This window comes from Rana temporaria, chromosome 6, assembly GCF_905171775.1.
Source record: "Rana temporaria chromosome 6, aRanTem1.1, whole genome shotgun sequence".
NCBI lineage: Eukaryota > Metazoa > Chordata > Amphibia > Anura > Ranidae > Rana > Rana temporaria.
In genome coordinates, this window is record NC_053494.1 from 66,630,558 (window position 1) to 66,658,325 (window position 27,768).

Sequence of the window (27,768 nt, forward strand, 5' to 3'; positions counted from 1 at the left end):
CCTGTAAGACCTGCAACCTCCATGGATTTGACTTGTTTTTTCCAGCACATCCCACAGATGCTCTATAGATTGGGATCTGAAGAATTTGGAGTCAACACCTTAACCACTTCAGCCCCGGACCATTTGTCAGCTTAAAGACCAGAAGTCTTTTTACAATTTGGCACTGCGCTGTTTTAACTGGTAATTGCGCGGTCATGCAATGTTGTACCCAAACAAAATTTGCATCCTTTTTTTCCCACAAATAGAGCTTTCTTTTGATGGTATTTGATTGCCTCTGCGATTGAATTTTTTGCGATATAAACGCAAAAACACAGAAAAAAAAATTGTTATAAGAAAAATCGAATAAACTCAATTTTAGTCATACATTTAGGCCAAAATGTATTCAGCCACATGTCTTTTGTAAAAAAAAAAGTCAATAATCGTATATTTATTGGTTTGTGCAAATATTATAGCGTCTACAAATTAGGGTAAATTTTATGGAATTTACACAGCTTTTATTTTATGACTGCCTATCTCATTTCTTGAGGTGCTAAAATGGCAGGGCAGTACAAAAACCCCCAAATTACCCCATTTTGGAAAATAGACACCCCAAGGAAATTGCTGAGAGGCATGTTGAGCCTATTGAAAAATTTGAAGAATTTTGTCCCAAGTGATTGAATAATGAAAAAAAAATGTTTACAAAAAGTTTTTACTAAACATTATATTTCTTACACATGCCATGGTTATATGTGGAATTGCACCCCAAAAACTGAAAAATTATTATCAAATACTTAGGCTTCTTTCACACTATGGATTGTATGTCCGTTTTATAATATCCGTTACTACTGTTATTGCACCTATTAACGGACGTTTATTAACAGATTTAATAACGGATACATACGGATAAATATTTTACCATTCTTCCTTTATTGAAAACGGATAATGTTTATCCGTATACATCCGTTATATCATTCCTTTCTAACGTCCGTTAATAAAAACCATTTCACCCTTTCTTGAAGTCCAGCTCCAGAAGTCTTTACTGAGCATGCTCAGTAAAATTAACGTCCGTTAACATAACGGACATTTACGGAGACATTTACTAACGTCCGTGCGCCATAGACTTCAATGTTAAAATCTAACGGACGTTAATATATCCGTTACTTGCAACGGAAAAAAAATTAGTGCAAGACCCGTCACATATTCCGTAATAACTAACGTCCGTACGTTATAACGGACTATTTACAGATCTTTACGGAACATAAAAAAATCCCATAGACTTTAATGATATGTTATAAAGGACGTATAACTTCAGTTTTTTAACATTATCTGACGGATTTTAATACGGATTATTAAAACGGATTTATTTTGTAGTGTGAAAAGGGCCTTACCGTAATTTTCATTTCCTGATAGGCTCCATGGCAGCATATGTGTGGGTTGGCCCCGCCTCCATAACTACCCAATAGGACCCCTCCCTATAAATTTCAGCTGTGGGCTCTCAGCCGTGTTCCGTAACTAGCCTACTCCAAGCATTGGGAGGGACTCATGCTGCCATGGAGCCTATCAGGAAAGGAAAATTACGGTAAGTATTTGATAATAAAATTTTCGTTTTCCTGACATGCTCCATGGCAGCATACGTGTGGGAAATATCTCGCCAAACACACCCGGGCGGGCAAAATGCTGAGGCAAGAAAATAAATTCATTTAAACACTCAACTGACAGCACTTGTAAACCAAAATTCAGTGAAATAAATGAAAGAAGGAAGGGTACCTAGGGAAAATTCAGTGAAGATAAAGCAGCCGGTTCAACACAATAGTGGGAAACAAAATGTATTAATAGATGACCACGAAGCCGCTCTGCATACAACTTCAGGTGCTACATGACGTGAGGCTGCCCAAGAAGTCGAAATTCTCCAGGTTGAGTGCGCAGTCACTGCCTCTGGAGGAGCCAAGCCATTGGCTTTGTATGCCCTCTGGATGGTCTGAACTATCCAAGCTGCAATGGATCTGATTGAGGCCCGTTTTCCTTTGTTCTTTCCATGAAGAAAAATGAAAAGAAAATCCGCTTGTCTGAAAGATTCTGTAATTTCCAGATATTGACCTAATGTGTGCCCCACATCAAGGGGATGGATACTTTGATCTTCAGATAACCCAAAAGTGGGCAGTACAATTTCCTGATTTTCATGAAAAATGGATGTAACTTTAGGATTTGAGCCCAGCATAAGAATTAATACTGCTCTATCTGGAAAGAAGGTCAAAAATGGTTCTTTTGAACCCAGATTTCTGATGTCAGATAGCTAGATTCAGATACACCGGCTTAATTTTGAGGCGGCGTAGCGTATCGCATATACGCTACCCACCGTAAGTCAGAGAGGCAAGTGTTGTATTCACAAAGCACTTGCCTCCAAAGTTACGCCGGCGTAGCATAAATGGGCCGGCCTAAGCACGCCTAATTCAAATGAGGAACTGGGGGGCGTGTTTTGTGTGCATGCGCATGCGCCGTTCGTGGACATATCCCAGTGTGCATTGGTCCAAAGTACGCCGCAAGGACATATTGGTTTCGACGTGAACGTAAATTACGTCCAGCCCCATTCACGGACAACTTACGCAAACGACGTAAAAATTTCAAATTTCAACACGGGAACGACGGCCATACTTAACATTGGCTAGGCCGGCTATTTGTTCGACTAACTTTACGCCGGAAAAAGCCTTACGTAAAAAAATGCGCCGGGCAAATGTACGTTTCTGAATCGGCGTATCTAGCTCATTTGCATATTCTACGCCAAACTCAACGGAAGCGCCACCTAGCGGCCAGCGTAAATATGCACCCTAAGATACGACGGCGTAGGAGACTTGCGCCGCTCGTATCTTAGCCTAATTTAAGCGTATCTGGTTTCCAGAATACGCTTAAATTTATGACGGCGTAGATTCAGAGTTACGACGGCATATCTATAACTGTTTTTGAATCTACCTAAGAGACTTTTAGCTGAAGTGACCGCTACTAGAAAGACGGTCTTGAGAGTAAGGAAAAAACAAAACTGCGCTAATAGTCACACTAAATTAACACACTATAGGCGGCAGCTAGGGTGCGATACACAGATAACAAACAAGACCAAAAAAGCCGCACCACAAAATTTAAAACATTCTTGATAAGAAACTCTGAGAGTATGGTATATAGAAAAAGTCCATATATAAGTAACATGAATCACTTAAACAGAAATCCGTGAGGAAATAATACATATCACTTAGGTGATAAGCATAAATCCATGTAGGTTAAATCACTGCAGATAATGTCTTACGATCCACACCACAAGTGACATGTAAAACAGTATAGGTGAACCCTCCACCGGAATAATAGGCCGCTTACCAGAGGGCAAGCAAATCGAGCAATTGGCTATAGCCCAGCCACGGCCTTTAACTCCTCAGGGACCCTGGATGGAACAGGTTAACCACAGGTACTCGATGGCAGCAAACTCCAAATAGATCGGTTAAAATATAAAAGAGAAGTGCACCAAAGCGTGACTTATTTATTTAAAAGTTGAGATATACTCACAAGCAAACGATTTTAAACAGCATGTATAAAATCCAAACAAATGCCGGCCGGCATACAAGGAGCCCTCCTCCTCTGCGTGATGACGTCACTGCGTAGCCTCCCAGACGTGTTTCGTCATTCACAGGACGTTATCAATGGGGGTAGGGCTTAAACAGCGAATCACCTTATAATAGAACTGCCGCTCATTGTGAAAAGCGGCACAATAGATACAGAAACGCTATCTTAAGTGTGGTAAAACTTGCCCATAGTCGGCGGCGCGGCGTTACACCTCCAGGCAGTGTAAATAGCTTTAGGAGCCTTTTATTTATTTTTTTATTTTTTTTATTTTTTTCAACTATACATTTTTTATTATATCAATAAAATAGTACATACATACAGCAAAAGCATAAATGACAGAGTTGCAGTACAAACAAAACAGCAGAGATATAATCAGATCTGTAAAGGCTGTGCTTGTAAACATGGTACGGGCCTTGATGACCTAGACCAGTTTACCCCAACTGGGTTCTAACTGTAGGACTGGAAGGACATCACGATAAGTAATGGTACAGCCTGTACTATAGAAAGAGTAAAAATAAATAAATAAAAATAAAAGTAAAATAAATACAAACAAAATATCCACTATAAACTAATAAAATATTCATTGCTCTACACCTGCATACTGCTTAATACTAAGCATAAATGTTTTCAAAAACTCAAGTAGAAATTAAATATTGCAATCTTTTAAATAGGCGGAGGCTCTATGATGTGTTAGCCATTTTTTCCTAAAAGAGGGGATTGTGTGGTTTTTATAAGCTAGCATCAGCTCGAATTGAGCTTGGGTATTCACTCTATTTATAACCGTGGAAATATTAGGTGCTTCTGTGGATTTCCATAGTTTAGTAATAGTTAGTCTCGAGGCTATCAAGATATGGGTCACGACAGTTCTATAAATGGTAGGGTATATCTCCAGGTCAATGCCCAGTAAAGCTGAGGCAGGTGTAAGCGTAAGCAGGTTGCCTGTGAAATCTGCTATGAAGGATGATATTGAGTTCCAAAAGCTTCTCAGTGATTTGCAACTCCAAAGAGTGTGTAGGAGGTTTCCAGTTTGTTCTTTGCACCTCCAACAAATGTCGGACATTGTAGGGTAGATTTTAGATAGCCTGTAGGGAGTTAGATACCATCTATTGGTAATTTTTTGGGCGTTATCCCAATGTTCGATGCATGAAGATGCATTTTTAATTGTCTGGAATGATTTTTTCCATTGATCCCAGGAAAAGGATACGTCTAAGTTTTTTTCCCATTTTATCATATGAGTGTTTTTTTCAACTGGCTGGGATGAAAGTATGTTATAGAAGTATGAAATACCTTTTTTAACGTAATCCCTTTGTTGGGATAAATAATCCCAGATTAACGATGGTATCTCTATCGTATTTTCCGGGTTAAAATTCCTCAGACGCTTACACCTTCCCAGCTTTCACAAAGTGACATTTTTATAATTCAGGGGGAGGTTAACGTAAAGATAATATCCCTGTTTGATCCAATCGTCTACTGACATACGGATTTTGCAGTAGTTAATAATTTCTGTAGGGAGGTATAATTTAGATTTATTTCCTAAATGTCTAGATTTAGAAAGTATGTGTGTTCCATGCAAATAGTGTGGCCTTTATATTTAATAGATTGGGATTGACTACTTTTGGGAGTACAATATTAGCTAATGCTAGGGTGTATAAATCGGAGGCCTTGGTAGAATCTTGTTCTATGTTCAACCATAGTTTATCTTTCTGGGGGGAGAACCAATATTTCATTTGATCTAGTATTGCTGCATAATAGTAATTCCTGATGTCAGGTAAGTTCATACCACCAGGAGCCGTAATGGAGGTAAGAATGGAAAAGGCTACCCTTGGTTTTTTTTTATTCCAAATAAACTGTCTCAGTTTAATGTTTAGTTGCTTGAAGAATTTAGCCGGAATTGGGATAGGAAGGCATCTAAAGTAATATATGATCTTTGGTAATGTTTGCATTTTGAATGCAGCTATTTTCCCAACCCATGATAATTGAATTTTCTGCATTTTCGATAGGTCGCCACTAATTTGTTCTATGAGGGGGGGGAAGTTAACATCATAAATTTTGGCTGGCAGTGGTGCAAGTCGAATTCCTAAGTACTCTACCGAGTTGTTATTCCATATGAATCCAAACTTTGATTTAAGGCTGACTGTTAATGGAGTAGGGATATTTATGGGTAATATGTAACATTTATTTATGTTGATTTTGTAGTATGAGACATCCTTAAATGTTTCTAGTGCATTAATTACTGAAGGTAATGATAATTCAGGATCGGCCAGAGTCAGTATAATGTCATCAGCGAAAAGGCCCAACTTGTGTTCATCCTGACCAATCGCAATGCCTTTGATATCTGGGGAAGAGCGAATATATTCCGCTAGGGGTTCTATTGCAAGGGAAAAAATCAGTGGGGATAAAGGGCACCCCTGTCTGGTCCCGTTGGTTAGTGTGAAAGTTCTAGAAAGCATACCTGAGGAAAAAACTTTAGCAGTGGGATGAGTATATAATGCCATAGTAGCAGAGTGTATAAATCCTTCAAGGCCAAATTTAGATAAAGTGTGTGAAATATATCCCCAGCAGTGGCGGAACTACCGCCATAGCAACCCACGCGGGCGCTATGGGGCCCGCAGCCGAGTGGGGCCCGGTGAGCAGGGCAAGGAAATGTCCGTGTTTTTTTTTTTTTTTCTCACCGTGCGCCGTGCCGCCGCCGAGTGTCTAGTGCGGCTCCGGAGCCGCATGCGGCTCTTCTGTACGGCTTTGCTGAGTGCGGACTGCAGAGGATTTAAAAAAGAGCGCGCCGCGCTGTGATAATGTCCCGCCCTCCTCCTCCTCCTAGAAGACTAGCTCGTGTGATAGAGCCAGTGTGCTGTCTGTCACACAAGCTGGTCTAGAGGAGGAGGAGGGCGGGACATGTATCAGCGCGCCAGAACCCAGTGGGGGAGCATCGTGAGAGATGACCGACGTGAGTCACAGCACAGGCTAAGTGAGGGGGACCTGATGTTTTTTTGATGATAATGGGTGGGGGGGGGGGGGCTGGCTTGGCTTGCAATGGTGATGCCACCTACTGTCTCCTGTCATCATCATGCTTCTCGTCATCCCCCTGTTCCTGGCATCCCAGTGGGATGCCAGGAACAGGGGGATGACGAGAAGCACGATGATCCTACCTCTGAGGCCTGTAATACATTTTATCACCCCTGTCATCTCCATCCTCCCAGTCACCTCCCTGCCACCCACCCCTGTCATCTCCATCCTCCCAGTCACCTCCCTGCCACCCACCCCTGCCATCTCCATCCTCCCCGTCACCTGCCAGCCACCGACCCCTGTCATCTCCATCCTCCCAGTCACCTCTCTGCCACCCACCCCTGTCATCTCCATCCTCCCTACCACCCACCCCTGTCATCTCCATCCTCCAGGTCACCTCCCTACCACCCACCCCTGTCATCTCCATCCTCCCCGTCACCTCCCTGCCACCCACCCCTGTCATCTCCATCCTCCCCGTCACCTCCCTGCCACCCACCCCTGTCATCTCCATCCTCCCCGTCACCTCCCTACCACCCACCCCTGTCATCTCCATCCTCCCCGTCACCTCCCTACCACCCACCCCTGTCATCTCCATCCTCTCCGTCACCTCCCTACCACCCACCCCTGTCATCTCCATCCTCTCCGTCACCTCCCTACCACCCACCCCTGTCCTCTCCATCCTCCCCGTCACCTCCCTACCACCCACCCCTGTCATCTCCATCCTCCCCGTCACCTCCCTACCACCCGCCCCTGTCATCTCCATCCTCCCTACCACCCACCCCTGTCATCTCCATCCTCCCAGTCACCTCCCTACCACCCAACCCTGTCATCTCCATCCTCCCCGTCACCTCCCTACCACCCACCCCTGTCATCTCCATCCTCCCCGTCACCTCCCTACCACCCACCCCTGTCATCTCCATCCTCCAGGTCACCTCCCTACCACCCACCCACCCCTGTCATCTCCATCCTCCCTACCACCCACCCCTGTCATCTCCATCCTCCAGGTCACCTCCCTACCACCCACCCACCCCTGTCATCTCCATCCTCCCCGTCACCTCCCTACCACCCACCCCTGTCATCTCCATCCTCCAGGTCACCTCCCTACCACCCACCCACCCCTGTCATCTCCATCCTCCCCGTCACCTCCCTACCACCCACCCCTGTCATCTCCATCCTCCAGGTCACCTCCCTACCACCCACCCACCCCTGTCATCTCCATCCTCCCCGTCACCTCCCTACCACCCACCCCTGTCATCTCCATCCTCCCCGTCACCTCCCTACCACCCACCCCTGTCATCTCCATCCTCTCCGTCACCTCCCTACCACCCACCCCTGTCCTCTCCATCCTCCCCGTCACGTCCCTACCACCCACCCCTGTCATCTCCATCCTCCCTGTCTTCTTCCTGCCACCCACCCTTGTCAGCTTCCTACCACCCACCCTTGTCAGCTCCCTACCACCCACCCCTGTTATCTTCCTACCACCCACCTTTGTCAGCTTCCTACCACCCACACTTGTCAGCTCCCTACCACCCACCCCTGTCATCTTCCTACCACCCACACTTGTCAGCTCCCTACCACCCACCCCTGTCATTTTCCTATCTTCCTACCACCCCCTGTAATCTTCATACCACCCCACCCCCTTAAATTTACTGGTGCACATTACATATGATGGATGCAGGGACATTTTCTTTGGGGGGGGGGCGCACGTAGCTGGTCTTGCCTAGGGCGCCAAATTGCCTAGCACTGGCCCTGCCTGCACTGAGGGGCAAATTTCCGCCAGCCCGCTCCACTCCCCGCTGCACTGAGACAAATTGTTGCCAGCCCGTTCTGCCCGCTCCACTGTGAGGCAAATTGACGCCCACCCGCCAGCCAGCCCGCTCCACCTGTTCTGCCAGCACGCTCCATTCACCTGGGTGTTGCGGGCAGAAAAGGAGAACAGTCAGCGGGTGAGCGGGCTTGCTTGCCAATCAGCGGGCGGGGGAGCAGAGAGATGACATCATCTGCATCATTGTAGTTCTGTCCCCACTGTGCGGGCAGCAGAGAGATTACATTATCTCTCTGCTGCCTGCCTTTACTCTGGGACACAGCAAGTGGCAATGCGTGGCAGGTGATGTGGCAAGTGACAATCTGCTACATGTGGCAGGTGGCGTCGTGGCAAGTGACAATCTGCATTGTGTGGCAAGTGACAATCCTCAATGTGTGACATCGTGGCAAGTAACAATCTGCAATGTGTGGCAGGTGACACCCCGCATCTGGTGACGCGGCAAGTGACAATCAGCATCTGAAGGCAGGTGACGTTGGCAAGTGACACGCTCGGGGCTCTTACTGATTCTACAATATGGTGAGTTGAACTATTTTATATAACAATGTAATAATAGAAATTATGCACTTCAAGCATTTTTATTATTATTATTTTTTTTTACTAGTAATGGCAGTGATCTGTTTTTTTTTTTTGTGAGACTGCGACATTGCGGTGGACAGGTCAGAAACTTTTGACACATTTTTGGGACCATTCACATTTATACAGCGATCTGTGATTAAAATGCACTGATTAATGTGTAAATGTCACTGTCAGGGAAGGGATTACATGTGTTCCCTGGGAGGTGTTTCTAACTGGGGGGGTGGGACTGACTGGAGGAGGAGAGAGATCTCTGTTCCTAATCACTAGGATAGAGCCATGACAGGTCCTCTTTATACTCCTACATACATGTATAGAGCCATGACAGGTCCTCATTATACTTCTATATACACGTATAATGCCATGACAGGTCCTCTTTATACTTCTATACATGTATAGAGCCATGACAGGTCCTCTTTAGTTATAATGATATCAAATAAAGGATGTGGGGCATTTTGGTGGGCGTGATTTTTTTTTTCTGGGGGGGGGGGGGGCCCATACAACATTTTGCTATGGGGCCCTGTGATTTCTAGTTACGCCCCTGATCCCCAGTGCATTCTGTCGAATGCTTTTTCTGCATCAAGTGTTAAAAGTAGGGCGGGCATTCGATCATTATGTATTCTGTTAATAGTATTCAGCATTCTTCTAGTGCTATCGGGAGCTTGTCTACCTTTAACGAATCCTACTTGATCGGGTCTAATTAATGAGGGGGTGATGTCAACTAATCTATTTGCTAGGACTTTCGCATAAATTTTAAGATCGGAATTTAGTAAAGATATGGGTCTATAATTCAAGGGAGAGTCAGGGTCTTTGTCAGGTTTTGGAAGTGTTATTATTACAGCTTCTAGAAGTTCATTTGGGAAAGTTTTTGAATTTGCTGCTTGATTGAAAAGTCTGGATAAATATGGGGCTAAAATATCCTTAAAAACCGAGTAATATTCACCTGACAGTCCATCAGCACCTGGAGCTTTATTTTTGGGAAGATCATTTATGACTTTCAAAATTTCTTCATTGGAGATTGGTTTATTGAGATTTTCTAAGGATATTGGGTCGATGGAGGGTAAATTAACAGTATCCCAAAAAGTTTCTATTTTATTAGTATTAGGTTGGGGGGTATTAATATCTTCTTTAAGATTGTATAATTCTTCATAGTACTGTGAAAATGCATCTACAATTTCTTGGGGATTGAACATTACTTTTCCTGATTTGTGGTGGGCTAATTTAATAATTTAATTTTTTTGTCTACGCTGGCGTAATTGGGAAGCTAATAGTTTACCCGCTCTGTTACCTTCTGAATAATATTTTAAATTAAGTTTCTTAAAGTACTTCTCATGGTCAGTTATCAGGATAGATTTGAGTTCCATTCTTAGAGTGGAAAGATGACGTTCCAAATTAATATCTAGAGGATTTTTTTTATGTAACTCTTCTTGACTTGCAATCTCTTTTAGTAGTGAGTTTATTTTGATATTTCTATTTTTTTTCTCCCTGGCAGTTAATTGTATCAGGAGGCCCCTAACGTAGGCCTTGTGGGAACACCATAAAGTAGCATTATTAACACTACTATTGTCATTCATAACAAAAAATTCTTCAATAGATTCCTTCATCACAGACTGATGTTTCCCCTGTGCAAGAATAAATGTATTATTCCTCCATAAGTAATTGTTGGGGCAGATTTGATTAGAATCAATTTCTATCGTAATAGGAGCGTGGTCTGACCACGTTAGATTATGAATTTTTGCGTCCACTATTTTCGGTAGGAGATTTTTGTCTGTGATGAAGTAATCCAATCTAGAGTATGACTTGTGAACATTAGAAAAAAAATTAAAATCTTTCTCTGTAGTGTGTAAGCATCTCCATGGATCATACAAATCTTCTTTCAAGAAAATATCAGCTAAACCTTTCCTAGGAGTCTTTCTTTTTCTTGAAGTGTCCATATCCGGGTCTAGGGGTGCATTAAAGTCTCCACAAATAATAAGACAACCCTTCTGAATCTTCCTTGCCATCTTGATCACTTTCTGGATAAACTGGTGGGGATTCTTATTTGGAGCATAAATGTTGACAATAGTATACGTTGAGTTATCTATAGAGGCTACTAAAATAATATATCTTCCATGGGCATCCGTCTTAAGGTCTAATTGCTGAAAGGAAACCGTATCCTTTACAGCCGTAATCACCCCTCTTTTCTTTTTCTTGTGGTTGGAAACAAAAGTATGTGGAAATTTGTGATGTTGAAATTTAGGAGACTTATCCTTGGCGAAATGAGATTCTTGGATACAGAGGATGTCGCTGCCAAATTTGATGGCGTCGGCCCATAGAGCTCTCCTCTTGTATGGGCTATTGAGGCCCTTCACATTCATTGACAAGAGTTTAAGGGTCATTGCTGATAAGAGGATAATTGCTGATATGCAAGATCATTTTTGTAGACAAGTTGCATGTTAAAATGTGAAAAAAGCAGAGTGCAGATGCAGTAATACTTTATTTCCAGTAGGTGGAGGTGTTGTATCAGGTAAAGCAGCATGGTGCAGATACTATAGTGGAAGGCAAACAACAAAAACAAAACAAAAATCAGAAAAAATAGGAGGAGTTGTGGAACAACTCCTGTGTACAATAACATGTACTTTTAAGTAGGAGGTTATAGGGAATAACTCAAACAAGTTCCCTTAAACGTCCTCCCCTGAGCCATCAGGTAATTCCCGAATGAAATATTGAAGGCAAACGTTAGAAAACCGGTAGAACCAAATTAATGGTGGACTAAGTTATCTTTTTTCTTCCAGTCTTGTGGTATTGGTCCAGGAGCGCTGACATCCATTTTATCAGTCTCTTGATTGGGGATCAAACCCCAGGAGCGAAGAAGTTTTAGACCCTGATCCAAACTTTTAATTGCGTAGGAGGATCCTTTGTAATCTATAAGCAATTTTGTGGGGAACCCCAATTTATAGATCATTCCATGGTTGCGGAATATTTTTGTGATTGAATTCATGTTCTTGCAAGCTAGAATTGTCGCTTGGGAGAGGTCTGAGAAAAGGATTATCCCAGCGTAAGGGTCAGGTAGTGGTGAATGGCGTCTAGCGTATTGCATGAGCTGATCCTTTACCTCAAAAAAATGAATTCTAGCAATGACGTCTCGCGGTAACTTTTCAGCTATATGCTGTGGTTTAGGGAGCCTGTGAGCTCTATCAATCTCTAATTCTTGTTTTGAGACTGAAGGAATTAGGTCTGAAATCATGCTTTTAATAAAGCCTTCCAGCTCTGATGGTTTCACTGTTTCTGGTATTCCTCTGAATTTTATATTATTTCTTCTGCTCTGGTCCTCGATATTTCCGACCTTAATTCTAAGCTGTCTGACTTCTTCCTCCAGGTCAAAGTGAGAATCTATTAACTCGTTGTGCGCTGAGGTAAAATCGCACATCTTATTCTCAACATAGTCCACTCTGTCCCCCAGCGTGTCAATTTCTAGTTTGGACTTGTGCATATAGTTCAGCATGTCATGCTGTAAGGCACCCCTAAGGGACATAATCATTTCTTTTATAGTCGTGTCCAGTATGGGTTGACCTGCTGTCTGTATAGCATTAAGTTTGTCATCATAAGGATTACATTCTGGAATATAGGCAGTGTCAGGGTTAATGATGGAAAAGCTACCTTCTTTATCAGAAATCCTTCTCCTCTGCCTCACAGGGCTCAGAATGTCCTGGTGCTCTGAGCTGCATTCAGCCTGTGAAGCACTATGTTTCTCCACAGCTATGTCAGAGCTGGCAGTATTGCTTTCATGAGGAGAGGGGCCGGCGCCATCTTGGATTCTCTGAGGTGAAGCAGGGCTACAGAACTCACTCAGCTTACGTAGCCCCTCTCTCGTTTTTCTTTTGGCCGCCATCCCTCTTTTGTTCCCGCTGTCCTCCGGAACAAAACGGTGTCACTCGGGGCTTAAAAGTCGCTATATAAGTAGCTCAGGGAAGTCTGTTATAGCAGAGCTCCCTCACACTGCGTCCATACACTCCTGTGGCTGGACACGCCCCCCCGCTTTAGGAGCCTTTTAAATTCCCAAAGTCCCTATCAGGGGCATCAATTAAAAGAAAAAATATATATAAAAAAGAAATTATAAAAAACGGCATGTAGAGGGAAAACGAAGAGTATGCCTGGCACAAGGCGTCTCCCCTCGCTTCACAGTCCCTACAGCTGCTCACACCCGCCATCTAGCGCTTCTTATCTGGAAGCGCCATTAGAAGGCAAATATAAAAATATAACGTGTAAAAAGGCAAGACTACCTGGATGACCAAGCTACGGTTTAAGGATAGAATTCTCTAAGAGGGTACTCCAGGGAGCCACTAATGATGAAGGTACCCTTGCGAGGGATCAATGATATATTAACCCTAAGGTGCATGGTCTAGAAACCTTGAAAGGTAAACAGACCAGTTGTAATTTAAATAAATAAATACAAAAATAACTGAATAATTAATGTGGTCTAATTAAGAAGTGATTTCCACAAACCCCTCCTGCCGAGGGCAGCCTCCCAGCGAGGGGGATGGTCTCCATCACTAAGTGTTATACAGTGCCCATCTAGTAATTATTATAGATGGTGTGAAATAACTTATACAAAATTATATTTATTCTAATTTTTAATAATTAATTAAATGATCCTCGACCTCCTAAGGAGGTACGTGTCTCATAAGTGAAAATAAAAATCTAACAAAAATCATTAAAGGGAAAATACCCTTCTGGTGACTATACTCATTAAATGTAAGGGTCTTAACCTAAACTATAAATACAATCAGGAGATTGGGTGACTCCCTCTGGAATAATGTCAGTCCTTAATGGACCAGTAACAAATGTCCCATCTGTATGCAGGAGCTCTATGTCTCTACAGTATTAGATTATAATGGAGCAGACAGGTCGGACAGGGGTCAGCACCTATTGGTGAGTGGAACAGGGAAAGATGGGGGGGGGGGCTAAGGTAGGTGATATGAAGGTTTCCATGTTACAAACAACCATTGGAAATTGTACTATTTGTACTAAAATAAAAACTATGCTAAGTAAGTGTGCAAAATGTGACAATTAATGAAAGTGTTTGTTCACCAATGCCAGAAGTCTGCCAAGCAAAATAGGTGAGTTGGAAGCTCTGGTGCATAAGGAGAACTATGATTTAATTGGTATTGCTGAATCTTGGCTTTATTCTTCACATGACTGGGCTATTAATATTCCTTGCTATGCTCTCTTTCAGAAAGATGGGGTAAAAAGGAAGGGTGGTGGCAGGGCAGGCTAGGGAAGTATAGGGGCAGGCTTGGGTAGTATATAGACAGAATAGGGTAGTATAGGGGCAGGCTAGGGTAGTATATAGACAGGCTAGAGTAGTATATGGACATGCTAGGGCAGTATAGGGGTGGGCTAGGGTAGTATAGGGGCAAGCTAGGGTAGTACAATGGCAAGCTAGGGCAGTATAGTGATTTTTGAGCATGACAGGTTATGCAACATTTGGCCATCCAGCAGATCAGAAAAAATTATGGACACCCTTTGTGTCCTGTCAGAAACAACTTATTTTACCTCTCTGTTGCTCTCATCCAATGCCTAGCCTCATGCATGCACCAGAGCAGAAGAAGATGGGACGGGCGTGAGGCCGGCCGCACCCCCTCTTTCAGTACCACCCAATAGAAATGCAAGCCTAGCAAGCTGCGCCCGAACATCAACTGCTGGCGGAGCCGGTTTGAAGGGGATCATTAATTGCTCTCTGTCTCCTGTGGGTACCTCGCCCCCGGAAACACACACACCTGAGCTCTTCATGTGTGCTCCGGTGTTTAACAGCCGGTGTTAGACTGTGTGCAAGCACCTTCAAGCCCAGCAACTATGAGTATGCATGTTGAGAGCAGCAGGGTGGAATTTTTTCAGGGCCACGAAGTGGCCCGGGGCAAGTTGTCATCCTGCCCCCCGGCCCAGTCTGCCCCCGGATGACACACAAAACAGCTGGAAAAAAAATCTTGGCTGTCAATCTTGGCCATCAATTTGCTGCCCCTCTCAAAGTGCTGCCTGGGTTCAATGGACCCAGCGGGACCCATAGTAGGGCCAGCCCTGGGTAGTGGTGTCTGTCTTAATGTGTGAAGTGATCTCAAAGCGAGTGTGAAAGAGGACCTAGTTAATTAAGAGAGTGATGAGTCTGAAGCATTATGGGTGGAAATGTACATCGGTGTGCATATTACAAAGGTTATCATTGGAGTTTGTTATAGACCTCCTAGTGTTAAAGAGGCATTGGAGACTCAGGGCCAGATTCACGTAGAATCGCGGCGGCGTAACGTATCCTAGATACGTTACACCGCCGCAATTTTTCATCGCAAGTGCCTGATTCACCAAGCACTTGCGATGAAAACTACGCTGGCGGCCTCCGGCGCAAGGCGGGCCAATTTAAATGGGCGTGTGCCATTTAAATTAGGCGCGCTCCCGCGCCAGACCTACTGCGCATGCTCCGTTTCTTAACTCCCGCCGTGCTTTGCGCGCCGTGACATAATTTTTTTGAACGGCGACGCGCGTAGCGTACTTCCGTATTCCCGGACGGCTTACGCAAACGACGTTAAATTTTGAATTTCGACGCGGGAACGACGGCCATACTTTAGACAGCAATACACTTGCTGACTAAAGTTAGGGCACAAAAAAAACGACTAACTTTGCGACGGGAAACTAGACTAGCGGCGACGTAGCGAACGCGAAAAACCGTTGTGGATCCGCCGTAACTGCTAATTTGCATACCCGACGCTGGTTTACGACGCGAACTCCCCCCAGCGGCGGTACTGCATCCTAAGATCCGACAGTGTAAAACAATTACACCTGTCAGATCTTAGGGATATCTATGCGTAACTGATTCTATGAATCAGTCGCATAGATAGAAACAGAGATACGACGGCGTATCAGGAGAAACGCCGTCGTATCTCATTTGTGAATCTGGCCCACTGTTCCTTGCACAGATAAAAAAGGCTGCAAGGGCTGGGTTTCCCGCCTCTCAGCCAATCAGGAGGCATGGATGGAATCCTAATCACCTGATTGGCTGAAGAGGCTGCAATTGATGGGGCACAGTTGGCTGCATTTGCTGGGCACAATGGCTGCATATTATTGGCACCGAGGCTGTATATGATGGGCACAGTTGGCTGCATATTATGGACACAGTTGGCTGCATATGATGGGCACAGTTGGCTGCATATGATGGGCACAGTTGGCTGTATTTGCTGGGCATAGAGGCTGCATATGATGGGCACAGTTGACTGCATTTGCCGGGGACAGTTGGCTGCATATGATGGACACATTGGCTGCATTTGATGGGCACAGTTGGCTGCATTTGATGGGCACAGTTGGCTGCATTTGATGGGCACAGTTGGCTGCATTTGCTGGGCACAGTTGGCTGCATTTGCTGGGCACAGTTGGCTGCATATGATGGGCACAGTTGGGTGCATATGATGGGCAGAGTGGCTGCATTTGCTGGGCACAGTTGGCTGCATTTGTTTCCCAAAATTTATGAGCACCAGCCTTCACTGCAGCGCTCCCAAACCTCCCCAAAGATGCTGCTTGCAGGACTTTTCCTAACGTCTCGCAAGCGCACCGCCCCAGTGTGAAAAGTCACACTGAAATGAATGGGAGGCAATTTTCAGGAGTTACTTAGAGGCTATTTCCTGAAAGGGCTCTAAGGCTTATTTATTATATGTAAATATCTCCAAAACATGCACCGTTTAGGAGATATTTACTTTTGCAACCGGTGACTTCACTGGCACATGCACTCTGAAGGAACGGCTTTATTTTCTGGTAAGTCTGTCATAATATGCTAGTATGCAAACAAGCAGATTATGACTAAAACCACCCAGGGGCCCATATTTTTTTCTTTTTTGTTGCGGTTTACTACCGCTTTAAATAACCAAGATTGAGACATCGCCACTCTTGCATGGGACATTGCGGGTTGTACTAACTACATCTACAGTGATATGGCCATACCCATTCCCTGCAATGGGCTGCATTCGCGTTTTTCTATCAAATAAATGTACAAAACAATGCCATATATGTGTTTCAAATGTTCAGGGAGAGTTCCAGGTTTAATTTTGTTTTTTTAAACATGTCCATGGAATTAAGAACTGACCACATGTAAAAAGATATTTGTACTGCAAGTCTTTAGAAAAGAAGAGCAAAGTAAAAAAAAAAAAAAAAAAAGTGTATGCAGTGTGCACCAAATAATATACAGCTCGCCAGTGTTAAATAAACGGACATTTCCAGGGACAACAAAACTGTCTTCGAAAGTACAGTGCGAGTCTGGTCTTTCCAGGCAATGACTCCTCATGAGGATTAGTTTGTCGTGATAAAACAGAACAAGCGTCCTTGCAAAAATGGCTGCCAAGGAGGACCACGCAGATGACTAGTCATATAAAGAGTGCGCGCCCTCTAGTTTTTATTTTTTTATTTATCCGCCAATCCGATACGTTGGTGTGTAGGAAGAGAAGGAGAACGCGCATGCGTCGCCCAACGGAGGTTGCTATGTGAATGTTTATTTTGCGGCTGCTAGAGGAAGAAGCGAAATGGCGACTGTGGCTGATCTTAAAACCGGTGAGATTGAACTCTGCGAAACTCGGTTTCAGGTTGCTGTTACATGTTTGCATTGGTTTGAGCCTTTAACATCGAGCACAACAGTACTACAGCTTTACACTTATTTCATATTAAACTGCAAATGTCTGTACTGCCTGGAACTGTGGGAAATAGTGACCTTTTTTTGTTTATTTTTTGAAGCCCCCTTCCCCATAATATCGTTTTAATACCTGTTTGTACCTTTTCAATCTGCTGGCAGGATAGAGCAGAAGTAAAATCAGTTTTAGATAATACCGACAGACAGGTAGTTATTTTATGACAAAGGGGATAAAATGGCTTTTCAACCATTTGTATTCGCCTATCTGAGCATGAACTGTAGATCAGTGTACAATCTCCGCACAGTTCTGTGCCAATCAAGAGGCTGAAACTGGGAGAAGGTGGGTACATCTCCTAGACGTAGGTGTCATGTCTCGTCTAATGGCCCAAAAATCGGACGACAGATCGTCCAACTTTTTTTCGTTTACTAGTTGCATGTAGAAATTGAATAGGTTACTAAACTCACGAAAATTCTCGTACGACAGTAAAAAAAAAAAAAATCATAAGAGTTGTAGTGTATTTGTATTGTATTTTCTGACGACAACTGTACTGACTAAATGAACATTTTTGTGCTTGTACGATCGAATAATATCGGATGACTTGTCGTGATCGGCTCTGTACTAACGATCCAATTATTGTACGATCGCGTCGAAAGCAGTATTTTTCATCTGATTTTCTGACCATAGGTCTTTGCAACATTAGTGCTGGTTAGCCTGCCACTAGATTTACCACAGCCATCATATAAGGTATGTATAGACCCAAGGAGGTTGTGGTGGCCTTTAACCACTTGAGCCCTGGGTCATTGTAATATGACGTCTTCACGGTGGCTCTGAAAATCCAACAGGACGTCTATTGACGTCCTGAATTCCTCCGGCCACTGGGGGGCGCGCGAGCGCGTCCCCGAGATGCCGATGCGCGTGCCTGGCGGTCGCGATGTCCGCCAGGTACCCGCGATCAGTAATGACAGAGCAGGGACGTGGAGCTCTGTGTGTAAACACAGAGCTCCACGTCCTGTCAGGGGAGAGAGGAGACCGATCTGTCTCCCTTGTACATAGGGACACAGATCGGTCACCCCCCTCCACACACAGTTAGAACACAATACAGGTACACATTTAACCCCTTCCTCACCCCCTAGTGTTAACCCCTTCAATGCCGGTCACATTTATACAGTAATTAGTGCATATTTATAGCACTGATCGCTGTATAAATGTGAATGGCGCCAAAAATGTGTCAAAAGTGTCCGATGTGTCCGCCATAATGTCGCAGTCCCAATAAAAAAAATCGCAGATCGCCGCCATTACTAGTAAAAAAAAAAATAATAATAATAATAATTCTGTCCCATATTTTGTAAGCGCTTATTGGGTTGTTTTTTTTTTACCAAAAATATGTAGAAGAATACGTATCGACCTAAACTGAGAAAAAAAATTTTTTTGGAAAAAAAATTGGGCTATTTATTATAGCGACAAGTAAAAAATATTGATTTTTTTTTTAAAATTGTTGCTTTTTTTTGTTTATAGCGCAAAAAATAAAAACCACAGAGGTGATCAAATGCCACCAAAAGAAAGCTCTATTTGTGGGGGAAAAAAACGGTGTAAATTTTTTTTGGGAGCCATGTCGCATGACCGCGCAATTGTCAGTTAAAGCGACGCAGTGCCGGAAGCTGAAATTTCACCTGGGCAGGAGGGGGGTATATGTGCCCGGTAAGCAAGTGGTTAAAGAGCTGGGAGGAGGGGGGGTTACAGCAAAAGTGAAGTTGTGCTTTAAGGTGAACCAGTGCTCCATTTTAACCACTTCAGCCTCTGAATTGTCTATCCACTTCCTGACCAGGCCATTTTTTGTTCTCGTGATACAGCACTGCGTCGCTTTAACTGACAATTGCGCAGTCATGCAATGATGTAACCAAATAAAATTTATGTCCCCCCCCCAACAAATAGAGCTTTCTTTTGGTGGTATTTTGACCACCCCACTTTTTTTTTTTTTTTTCGGCGCTATAAACAAAAAAAAAAAGACTGACAATTTTTTGAAAAAAAAATATATTTTTTTACTTTTACCAAAAACACTAAAAAAACAAATTTAGGCCGATATGTATTCTGCTACGTATTTTTGGTAAAAAATTGCATAAGCTTATATTAATTGGCTTGTGCAAAAGTTATCACGTCTACAAAATAGCAGATAGGCCCTATGGTTATATATATTATACTCATTACCTCGGATTACTTGTCTATTATGTACAACTTTTGTATTTGAACAATCCTTAATATTGTACCTAAACATGAAGAAGTGTTTGTCTAAGTGAATTGTTTTCTCTTTTGCCCTCTTTCTATGTTATGTAAAAATTTTAATAAAAAAAAAAAACATTGATTTAAAAATAGGAGATAGGTTTATGGCATATATATATATATATATATATATATATATATATATATATATATATATATATATATATATATATATATATATATATATATATATATATATATATATATATATATATATATATATATATATATATATATTTTGTACACTAGTAATGGTGACGATCAGTGATTTTTTATTTTTTTTGCGGGATTGTGGCGGACAGATCGGACACCTAACTGACATTTTTGACACTTTTTTGGGAACCAGTGTCATTATTACAGTAATCAGTGCTAAAAATATACATTGTTATTGTACTAATGACACTGGCAGGGAAGGGGTTAAATGTGTTCCCTGGGTGTGTTTTCTAACTGTGTGGACTGTGTGACTAGGAAAACGCACAGATCCTGTCTTCCTGCTTAGCAGAAAGACAGGATATGTGTTATCTCTCTTGTCAGAATGGAGATCTGCCTTGTTTACACATGCATATCCCCGTTCTGTCACTGCGGGGAATAATTGCGGGTGACTGGTGGACATTGAGTCCGCCGGACCTGCTGATTGGCTCCCCCGCTGGCCAATGGGAGCTCACAAAAACGTGTTCCTGCGCCGACGTACTAAGCTAAATTGATTTGCGGAAACGAGCCACCTTGCCGCAGTAGAATGACGGCAGCTGGTTAGGAAGCAGTTAAAGCTGAACTCGATTGGTTTTATCGATTGGTTTGCGCAAAATTTATAGCATTTACAAAATGGGGGATAGTTTTATTATTATTTTTTTACTACTAATGGCGGCGATCAGCGATTTTTTTTTTTTATTTTTTTTTATTTTTTATTTTTTATTTTTTCGTGACTGCAACATTATGGCGGACACTTCGGACAATTTTGACAAATTTTTGGGACCATTGTCATTTTCACAGCAAAAAATGCATTTAAATTGCATTGTTTATTGTGAAATTTACAGTTGCAGTTTGGGAGTTAACCACAGGGGGCGCTGAAGGAGTTAGGGTTCACCTAGTGTGTGTTTACAACTGTAGGGGGGTGTGGCTGTAGGTCTGACATCATCGATCGAGTCTCCCTATAAAAGGGATGACTCGATCGATGCAGCCGCCACAGTGCAGCACGGGGAAGCCGTGTTTACATACGGCTCTCCCCGTTCTTCAGGTTCCGGGGAGCGATCGCGAGGGGGCGGAATAGCCGCGCCCTCTTCCCTGATCGCTCCCCGCAGGTTTCCAACCGCCGCATGTAGCGGGGCGGGTCCCGATCGGACCCCCGACCCACGGAAAGGCGGGGACGTACATGTACGCCCATATGCCTGTACGTGCCATTCTGTGGACGTACATATACATGCGGCGGGCGTTAACCGGTTAAAAAATGCTCTAGCAAAGCACGGTGACGTACGACGGCACTATAAAGGGGAAGTTCCATGCGGATGACGCCACCCTTGGGGCTGCTTTAGCTGATTCCGTGTTAGTAAAAGACGATTCGCGCTTTTTTGTCTGTTACAGCGTTATGAACGTGCTTACTCCATTATGAACGGTAGTTTTACTAGAACAAGCGCTCCCATCTCATAACTTGCTTCTGAGCATGCGCGGGTTTTTAACATCGTTTTAGCCCACACACGATCATTTTTTACAACCCGAAAAACGACATCGTTTAAACAGGTGAGCCATTCATCAAATGAATGAATTTTTGCACGATATTCAAATTCACGTGTGTGTGTGTGTATATATATTGTGACAGGAAGTCAGGTAAATCTGTGGGTGTTGTCACAGATGGGACATACATTTCTGCCTTGTTTAGACAATACATGAATTGTTATTAAGCGTCGGCTGCAAATGTAGCCAGAAAAGGCTAAAGGCCGTTGGAAAACTTCAGCTGTTCAGAATGAGGCAATTAAGGCCTTTATAAGTAGTCCAGAGGATTACCACTGATTTGCTGCACCTGAGGCTTTGTGAGTAAGGAGAGCAGTGCCAGAAAGTCTTCTGAGAAGGTGAGGAGAGGATTGATTTTTCTGTGTGATAAAAATCAAAAGACTATTGTTTTTCTGCTGTATGACCAGCAGTGTCTGCCCAGCACTAGGCTGTGCCAGACTTCATTAGGTTCCTGTGTGGTGAAGATAGACGCCCCAAGTGGCCAGGGTTTATTTTATGTTTGATTTTGTTTATGCTGTTTGGATGCTTGCACTTGTTTCCAGCAAGATGGAAGAATAAACCCAAATCTTTGTTTTCAACCGTCTTCGACTGCCTGTCTGTATAAATTCAGTGTGTAGTGAACCCATCCAAGGGGTCACACACCCCGCTACCGAGCTAACCCCTTACAATCTATAGATATATAATATATATATATATATATATTATATATCATTTATTGTGTGTGTGTGTGTGTTTGTGTGTGTATATATATATATATATATATATATATATATATATATATATATATATTATTTTTTTTTTAACTTTGGTAAAGATTGGAGAGGGATTTTTTTTTACTTACTCCTGTCTGTGCCCTCATTAGGGAGATTCATCCCCTCTATTTTTCCTCTTTACCCTTATCATTGAAAGTAAAAGAAAATTCAAAATTTGGTGTTTACGTCGCAACAGGACTAGAGGGGGAATTTTCCAATTAGGACACTAGTTCTGGTGACATGCTGGGATTCCTTCACTTTGGAGGGATTTCTTCTCACTTCCTGTTTTGGCTACTGGACAGAAAGTGAAGGGGAATCTCCCCAGTGACAAAAATCTGACAGGGGTTACACTCAATCTAAAATGGGGGGGGGGGGGGACTTTTACACTTTAAAGGATTTCTAAAGGCAAGTTTTTTTTAATTAAAATGGTAAATATCACCTGCAGTAGTATTGCACAGAGCACCCCCAAACCATCTCCTCTGGATTCCCCTTGCCAGTGATCTTGGCTCCTCTTCTTGCAAGCCACTTTCTTTGAGACAAAAGTGCAGGCTTGCTCCTGAGTCGGGCTGTGTGTGTCAGTGCTTGGCAAGGACAGAGGTGAAGAACTTTAGAGGGGCACAGCGCTGGATCGATACAGGACTCGAGTAAGTGTAGTTTTGGGTACAGCAAGTGTAAAAAAATATATATTTTACCATTCAGGGATTGCATTAGGGAAAAACATTTTATCTTTAGAACCACTTTAAAAAGACTGAATGAAGTAAAAATGTTATTGATTTAATTAAAATGAAGTGCACAAAATGTTATATGGGGGGAAAAAAAGTCAAAATTATAAAGAAATTGGGTAATGCTCAGTTATAATAAGCCCCCTCCCAAATGAAGCCACTATCCTTACTGCAAATACAGAATATAAACTGAGGAGGCTGCTCATGACAGCAGGCAGCATATGCAGGATAAGAGCGCCAAAAGAGAATACCATGTATGTGTAGAAGAGAGAGTATGTGCGAGAGAGGAGTGCAGAGGGTATGGCACAGTCGGTTGTGCCTGAAGGTTTGACAACAGGTCATTTTGGCCTCAAGGTAAGACAGCAGTTAGAAAGTGCGTGCTGAAAGGCATGACAGCAATTAGTATGACATGACAGTGGTTAGATAGTATGACAGCAGGTAGTATTCCCTGGAAGGTATGACAGCAGGCAGCATGATCAGGAGAGAAGTTCAGAAGGTACTGTGTAGTGCTGTCAAGTACTTAAAGAATATGTAAAACCAACATTTCATACTACTGGCATGTGCCTGCTGTACCATGTACTTGTATGAATAAGTATCATATTCTTTGTATTGCAAGTAACGCAAGTAATTGCTGCGAATTGAGAAGCGGGAGGGGGGGCCTTTACAAAAAAAAGAAGAAATAAAGGAAAATATATATAAAGAAGGGGGGTAGCCATCCGCGGCCCTGGGGACCTCTGGGCCCTTTAATAAAAAAATAAAAAAAAATAAAAAAAATATACATATATATATATATATATATATATATATATATATATATATATATATATATACACACACACACAAATTATTATTATTATTATTATTTTTATAAAAAAAAATACAAAAAGGGGGGGTTGCCATCCAGGACCTCTGGGCCCTTAGATAATAATAATAAAAATAAAAAGAAACCTCTGGGCCCATAATAATATATATATATATATATATATATTAAACATTTATAAAAAAAAAAGGGGGGGGTTGCCTTCCAGGGCTCTGGGGACCTCTGGGCCCTTTAACCACTTCCAGACCTTAGGTGTTTTTCAGATTTGGTGTTTGCAAGACTAAAACAGTTTTTTCTGCTAGAAAATTACTTAAAACCCCCAAACATTATATATATATATTTTTTCTAACACCCTAGAGAATAAAATAGTGGTCATTGCAATACTTTTTGTCACACCGTATTTTCGCAGCGGTCTTACAAGTGCACTTTTTTTTGGAAAAAATTCACTTTTTTTAATTAAAAAATAAGACAACAATAAATTTGGCCCAATTTTTTTATATATTGTGAAAGATAATGTTACGTCGAGTAAAATGATATCCAACATGTCATGCTTAAAAATTGCGCCCGCTCGTGGCATGGTGTCAAACTTTTACCCTTAAAAATCTCGATAGGCGATGTTTAAAAAATTCTAGAGGTTGCATTTTTTGAGCTACAGAGTAGCTCTAGGGCTAGAATTATTGCTCTCGCTCTAACGATCGCGGCGATACCTCACTTGTGTGATTTGAACACCGTTTTCATATGCGGGCGCTACTCGCGTATGCGTTCGCTTCTGCGCGCGAGCTCGTCGGGACGGGGCGCTTTAAAAAAATGTTTTTTGTTTTCTTATTTATTTTTATTTATTTTATTACTTTTTACACTGAAAAAAAAAATAAAAATTGATCACTTTTATTCCTATTACAAGGAATGTAAACATCCCTTGTAATAGAAAAAAGCATGACAGGTCCTCTTAAATATGAGATCTGGGGTCAAAAAGACCTCAGATCTCATATTTGGGCTTAAATGCAAAAAAAAAAAAAAAAAAAATTTGGAAATGTCATTTTTTCAAATGACAAAAAAAAAAATTGTCTCTTTAAGAGGCTGGGCGGGACTGACGTTTTGACGTCACTTCCGCCCAGCAGAGCTATGGGGACGGGCGAAGGAGATTTTTCCTTCAGTCTCGTCCCCGCTCAGCTGCCGAACGGTCCCGATCGCCTCCGCCGCTACCGACGGCTACCGTAAGCGGCGGAGGGCGCGGGAGAGCGGCGGGGCCCCTCTCCCGCCACCGATAACGGCGATCTCGCGGCGGAGACCGCCGTTATCGTTTACCAGACCGCGCACACTAAAGATTGATACCTCGGTTGTGGCAGCAGCTGCTGCCGTTACCGAGATATCAATCTTTAAAAAATGGACGTACATCGTCCTGCGCAGGTCTGGAAGTGGTTAATAAAAACATAAAAAAATATATATATATATATATAAATAAAAAATAAACATTTATAACAAATAAAACAAGGGGGTTTGCCACATGCAAAATGCATGTGCCTCCACTGTGGGGACGCTCATTGTTTAGTGTTAGGACCACAGATATTACAGGGTGCCTTGGCGCGGCTCTGTGGCTCACGCATGCGTTTGCAAATGCGTGCGGACTGAACCCCTGTTTTTAACGCATACTGTAAACAGGTTAATTGGTTTTCTGCAAGCTGGTCGGTAAGTAGGCTTGGTTTTTCCCTGGGCATTCCCCAGGTTTTTGTTGTTATCTGCTTTAGCCTTCCAATGCTACTTACTGTTATGGCCAGCTATAGACGGGGGCAGTGGACATGTTTATGCTTCACCTGTGGTGTTTATATTGGTCCATCAGTGCACCAACACCTTTGCAGCCAACACCTGCCCCTGTCTATCCATTAAAATGCATGTGCCTCCACTGTGGGGACGCTCATTGTTTAGTGTTAGGACCACAGATTTCTTTATCGTACATCACGGGACACAGAGCGGCATATTCATTACTATATGGGTTATATGGAGTACCTTCAGGTGTTGACACTGGCAATCTTCAAACAGGAAATGCCCCTCCCTATATAACCCCCTCCCATAGGAGGAGTACCTCAGTTTTTACGCCAGTGTCTTAGGTGTTAGTCATGGTTTAGCTTGCCTCCGCATCCTTGGGATTAGGTGAGCTAACCGGTTCTGTCCAAAAAAGCCTCAGCGCTAAAGTGGTCAGTAACCGGAACCCCAAACCCTTGGGGTATAGCCCATAATGCTTTTCTTTTTAGAGAGCTGGACCCTGGGCCCAGAACTTAGAAACCTTTGGGTGCCTAATGTTTCTGTTGCCAGAGTGCTATATGGGCCCAGGACAGTGGATCCTTCATAGGAACCCAGGGCCTGAAGGTCTAGACATCCCCACCGAGATGGGGGAAGATTGGGCCTCTTGCTTGGCAAAGTCCTGCGGCATGGAGCAGGTAAGTGAGGGGAAAACTTGCGGAACTTGGTTCTTAGCAGGTTTTTTCTGGGGGGTCACAGGGGACATGCCTAAAGTTATGCACTGCATCTGGCAAACTAGTCACATATCATAAAGATAGGATGGCTCTATATGTATTATTCCCCATAATATGTGACCTCCCTTGTAGTGTTGGAAAAGCATTGAGTGGGGCCTGTGTGATATAAAAGTATATGTGTGTGTCAGAGAGCTATGCTTACCTGCAAGCCTCCAGGCGATGCTCCATTCAGTCTTCCTCCTCAGAGCCTGCAAAGCAGGCAAAACGCTGACCTCCTCGTGGTTCCAGGCTGCAGTTTGCTGGAGCAGAGAGGTCCCTTCCTCCCAACCCCACCCCCCCCTGTCGGGAGGGGCATTTCCTGTTTGAGATTGCTGGGGGGGAAGGGCGGGTCAGTGGCTTAAGGAAGGGGCGGCCCTTCCTTGTTTGTTCCATATAGCTCATTCAATACTTTGGAACGGGGGAGGAAAGACCAGAACGGCAAGCACGGGGCGCCGAGGACACACAGTGGCCAGAAAGAATATTGCAGTCTTCAGAAAGACTGTTTTCAAGCCTAGGAATAGGCTGTTTCTTTTCCATCTCATAGTTTTTCTTGCAATACTACTCAGGGGGACAGAATGTTTTTTCTTTCCTAGATTTGAGAAAAAAAAAAAAAGGTGTCATCTAGGGGAGAGGAAGCATTTTTTATCCCCCAAACAGGTGTTTGGGCATTTAACTATTTATAAGTCCCAGGTACCAATAAGTAGCAGGTGCACCTCGGTATTGTACCATGGCATCAAAAAACAAGGGTACAAGAGGTGGGGATTTCCCCAGAGAGTCTGAGGTCTCGGACAAAGCTATGCCGCTGCTTTCCCCACAGGGAGCCTTGGGGCCATCGGGATCTGGGGCTGGAGCTGACGCGAGTCAGCCCAACCCTAAGATGGTCACGGAGAAGGTATTACTCACCTCTTTAAAAGAGATGCAGAAAAGCATGGGAAAAATGATAGCCGCAGCTATGCGGGGCAGTAAGCGGAATAGATCTCCGTCGCCCGAGCGCGGACCCTCAGAGGAGGAGGTCCTTTCCTCAGGGGAATTGGACGACCTCTTGGACAAGGACCAAGTAGGTTCAGGGATCGAGGATCCGGATACAGAGGAGTCTGGGGCAGTCTCCCTGAGGGAGAGCTGGTGGATTCAAGGATTGTCGGACTTGGTCCATAAGGCATTCAACTTGCCAGTACCAGATCTCCAGGTATCGACGGTTTCAGCTTTGGGCTCACTGAGGGCGCCTCAAAGCAATGCTGTGTTTCCGATCCATCCTCTATTAGAGGGAGTTTTTGTTCCAAGATTGGAACAAGCCAGATAAGATCTTCTTACCACCTAAAAGATTCTCTGTCCTATAT

General features: G+C 43.3%; 1 protein-coding gene across 1 annotated transcript in view; it reads left to right on the top strand.

Annotated features, from left to right (window-relative positions):
- Nucleotides 1-17,425: 17,425 nt before the first annotated feature.
- CEP20 (centrosomal protein 20) overlaps nt 17,426-27,768 on the top strand; it is a 75,774-nt gene continuing 65,431 nt past the window's right edge. Inside the window, exon 1 of the mRNA XM_040356918.1 lies at nt 17,426-17,548. Coding sequence (XP_040212852.1) covers nt 17,521-17,548 — 28 coding nt within the window. The 5' untranslated portion in view covers nt 17,426-17,520. The remainder of the gene's footprint in view (nt 17,549-27,768) is intronic.